The sequence below is a fragment of the Pediculus humanus genome, genomic scaffold, assembly GCF_000006295.1.
Source record: "Pediculus humanus corporis 1103172108277 genomic scaffold, whole genome shotgun sequence".
Classification (NCBI taxonomy): Eukaryota; Metazoa; Arthropoda; class Insecta; order Psocodea; family Pediculidae; genus Pediculus; species Pediculus humanus.
Window position 1 is genome coordinate 19,474 of NW_002987846.1, and position 4,103 is coordinate 23,576.

The following is a 4,103-nucleotide window of genomic DNA, read 5'->3' on the forward strand; positions in this document are numbered from 1 at the left end:
TTTTGTTTGTTTCTTACGAGTTTTACAAGATAAAAATTAAAGAAATCTTTTTCTTCATAAATAATAATTTTTTCTTCCTGGGGCCAAAATGTTGTAATGATTTTTCTTAAGGTTTTTTTGCCTGTACCTATTTTTTAGTACACTTTAGGCTAAAGAAATATATATCAATAGATAAAAAAGCTTAAAGGAAGAAGAGGAAAAAAATGACAGTGAAACAATTAAAAACATATAGATTTAATGAATAAAGTAATTTTGTTATGCATTCATTGCATTTTTAATATTAAATATAAACTTTGAAATTTCTATTTTTTTTGTACATTAAATAATTTTTTATTATTAAGTAAATTTTAAGCAAGTTTTATCGCATTTATTTAAATTTCACTCTGTGTAAAAATTAAAAACCCCCGAAAAAATTTAATTAGATTTCTTGTCGTACACACCAATTTGTATTTAATGGAAGCTGTAAGGTATATATTTTATAATACATTGGTCCATTTAGAAAAAAAATTTTTTTTTTTATACAGTGATATTGTTGTAATGAGGTTACACTTAAAAAAGATATTAATAATTCGGATCATATAGTTTTAATAATATATTTATTTATTATATTTTATTTTTTAATAAACTATTATTTACTTATAATTGCAATTTTAAATATAACTATTTATATAAAAATAATGTTTTTTTTTTACACATTTTTTCAATAAATTAACTAAGTTAATTATTTGAAATAATAAAATACACTATTAGTAATAATAAGTCGCTTTCTTAATAATCATAATATCAGCGACTGTAAGGATGCATTGAACCTCCCGATTTAATATTAGTTTTAATAGTACTAGGAGCTTTTCCACCGATTGGGCCCATTTGTTGAGCTTGCTGAGAAGGTCCTGGAGGTCTTCCAGGTCCTACAGGTGCTACCATCATGCCTGGTGGAGCTCCAGGCATTGCTTTTAATCCTTTTCCCATTCCTACAGCTGCTACTAATGCATGCGTGTCAGCCATGCTCGATGTTTGAGTTTGCCCTGCTCTCGATGAAGTTTCAGTTTCCCATTCTTCTCTGGCTTTGGAAACTATTTCATATATGTGATTAACAACCTTACTATAAGCTGCAACTTGTTTCTGAAATAAGTTATACATATCGTGCATGAATCGGGAATTTAGTTACAATTTAAATAATAAATCTTTACGATTTATCGTACCTGAGCTGTTTCATTGCTGAGATTTGCAGCCTTAAGTTCTAGTTGAATCATTTTTTGTTCAACTTCAGGATCTGGTTTGGTTCTCAAATAATCTGGAACTAAGTCATGAGTGAAAGCAGGTACTCTATTTTCTGTCAATCTTAATAATTCCTCATCTCTTTCAGGAGATAACATTAGAGGCAAAACAGTTAAATTTCTAAGAGGTGGCGTCTTATCCGCACCCAACATTTTAGACAATGTAGTTAACTAAAAACAAAAAATTTAATGTTTACCAGTGAATTACAATAATCACCGATTAAATGTGATGTGTAAAAAAAATTTACATGTCCAGAAAGCAGAGCAAAATTATCCAAAAATGTTGGCCAATTAATTGTTTCGTATTCGTTTTCTATTTTAAAAATCATAGCTGCCAATGAAGATTTCAAATCAGATATTCTTTGCATTATGGCGTCTAATGCATTTTCCAACTGTTTCTCTTCCCTTTGCATTTTTAAAAATTTATTATTATTATAAAAAAAAAAAATTAAAACTACTTTGTGTACATTAGTTTAACGTGGAATTAGAATGTAACGAGAATATTATAACCTAAAATTTTCTTAAATTTTTGTTTGTTAAGGTGAATGTCGTGGAACTAGATAAAGCACAGAGTAAAATTTGAATTTTCAACTTTTAAGAAAACAAAAAAATAATTGTTTCTAGTAATATAATAAAAATAATTTCACCGTTTTAAATATTAATTTTGTTATTTTATAATTGTAAGTTTATAATTTTCTTTCATTGTTCTTTTTTTTATTTTAAGTGTTAATATTTTAAACGCAATTATTAAAGTTATTTAAATAATAATAATATTTCACTCTAACGGAAAATAGGATTACATAATATTGAATAAAATAACTTTTGGGGATATCTGGGAAAGTTGAAGTGTAATAAAATAAATATTGGTAAGTCTTTATTATTAACATTTATTTATTTTCATTTAATCGATTCTACTAATTGCAAAATAAAAAGTTGTTAAATACGTCACAATAAGATTTAATGAGTAAATTTTGTTACATACCATTCCACCCACACTCACACACTCATTATTAAAAATAAAAATGTAATTAAATAAATTTTCATTTGACAGTAAATATTATTTGACATAATCAATCTTTTTTGGTTTAAATATTTTTTAAGTAATGTTAGGAAAAACTAGAGAGGATGGTAATAATTGTATAAACCTAATCAAATCTTGTAAAAAAAAAAAAAAGAAAAAAAAATTTAGTAAAGTAACAACTTTGAGTTTGTTGCGTGGTTACAATTTTATTTTAAGACCCAACCGAATATACAGGTGGGCAGAATATTATTATTATTATTATTATTATTATTTTTTCATTAATCAATAAAACGAGTCTGAAAATGTTTTTTTTTTTAGTTAAAATTTAGTCTTATTCATTTAAAGTCGCTTTTTTGTTTTTTTTTCAAAACAAATCGCGACCGCGAAAATATTAACGATAAAAAAAATTTTGTAACGTTTTTTTTTTCTTTATTAAAATTTAAATTAAATTGTTAACGATTTTTTTTTTAAATTGAATTTATTACTACACTTGAAAAATCATATTAATTAGTAAGTAATTAATTTTTTCCATATATGGCGGTAATAAAAAAAATATAATAATAATAATAATAAAATAAATTATTGATGAAGGTTAAAATAAATTTATTATCCATTGTTTTGTCACGTGTGTTGTTTGTTGTTATCATTGACGTTTAATTTATTTATTTTTTCTACGTAGGATTTAGGATAATAAAAAAAAAAATTTTTTTTTTTCATAAATTTATTTATTAGACTGTTAACTTATTAAAAAACTTAATAATAATAATAATACTTTTTTAATTAAATTATTTTTTTTAAATTGAATTTACACGGTGTGATTAGGAGAATTCATTCAATTTGTATAAAAAGTTTTTTATTTTTTATTAACTTCGATACATAATATTATTACAAAAAAAAACATTTTTTAATTTTTTAATTGGATTTTATTTCGAAAAAAAAATTTTATTATTATTATTTAAACAATAAATAAAAAATTATTTGAAAAAATGAGAAATTTATATAGAAATTAATTTTGTTAAATAAATAAATAAATAAAATTTTCATAATTATTCGTAAATTATTTCGAGTACTTTTTAAAAAACAAACAAACGAAAAAAAAATTGAAATTTAATTTGATTTAAAATGCATTTTTAAAAAAAAGGGAGAGATAGAGAGAGAGAGACAGAGAGAGAGAGAATATCGATTGATTTATTTTATTTTTTTTTAATATGATTGTTTATTTACCTTTTTCCAAATTTTAAAAATTTTCCTCTCTCTTGAATAATATATTATAAGTAATCATTGAATGATATAAGAATAGATGATAAAACCCGGAAGTAAAAATTTTCTTTAAAAAGGACGATGAACTTTTCCTTTCTTAAACCTTTTTTTTTTTTTTTTCTAGTATTGACCTTAGCAATTATTTTTTTTATTTAACGAAACGAAAATTTTCTTTCGTCATGAATTCACAAAAAAAATAAATATTCGTGATCAAACTTTTAAAATTTTTTTTTTTTTTTTTTTAAATCGTCGAGTATTTGTAATAAAATCTCCACGCGTTTAATAATAATAATATTAATAATAATAATAATAATAATTTGTATTGAACGATGTGTTTGCAGTTATTAACATACGATAATAATAATTAACCTACACATTTTATCACAAATGGCCGTCATGACGATGTCGTTTAAAAAAGGAGAAAGGACGGGAGGACACGAGGGAAAAATAAAAAAAAATAAAAAATCATTAGAAAAATGTCGTCCAATAACTGCAACTCTAGAACATCCACTAATATTAGATATAAAATTACTTCAAAGGTTAGA

General features: G+C 23.2%; 1 protein-coding gene across 1 annotated transcript; it reads right to left on the reverse strand.

The window, feature by feature from the left end:
- Positions 1-783: 783 nt before the first annotated feature.
- Positions 784-1,690, reverse strand: Phum_PHUM504900 (uncharacterized protein; the record flags this gene model as incomplete). Its single annotated transcript, XM_002430898.1, has 3 exons — positions 784-1,122; positions 1,203-1,448; positions 1,526-1,690. 3 exons carry the CDS (start codon positions 1,688-1,690, stop codon positions 784-786), a joined length of 750 nt encoding a protein of 249 aa, XP_002430943.1.
- Between the last annotated feature and the right edge of the window lie 2,413 nt (positions 1,691-4,103).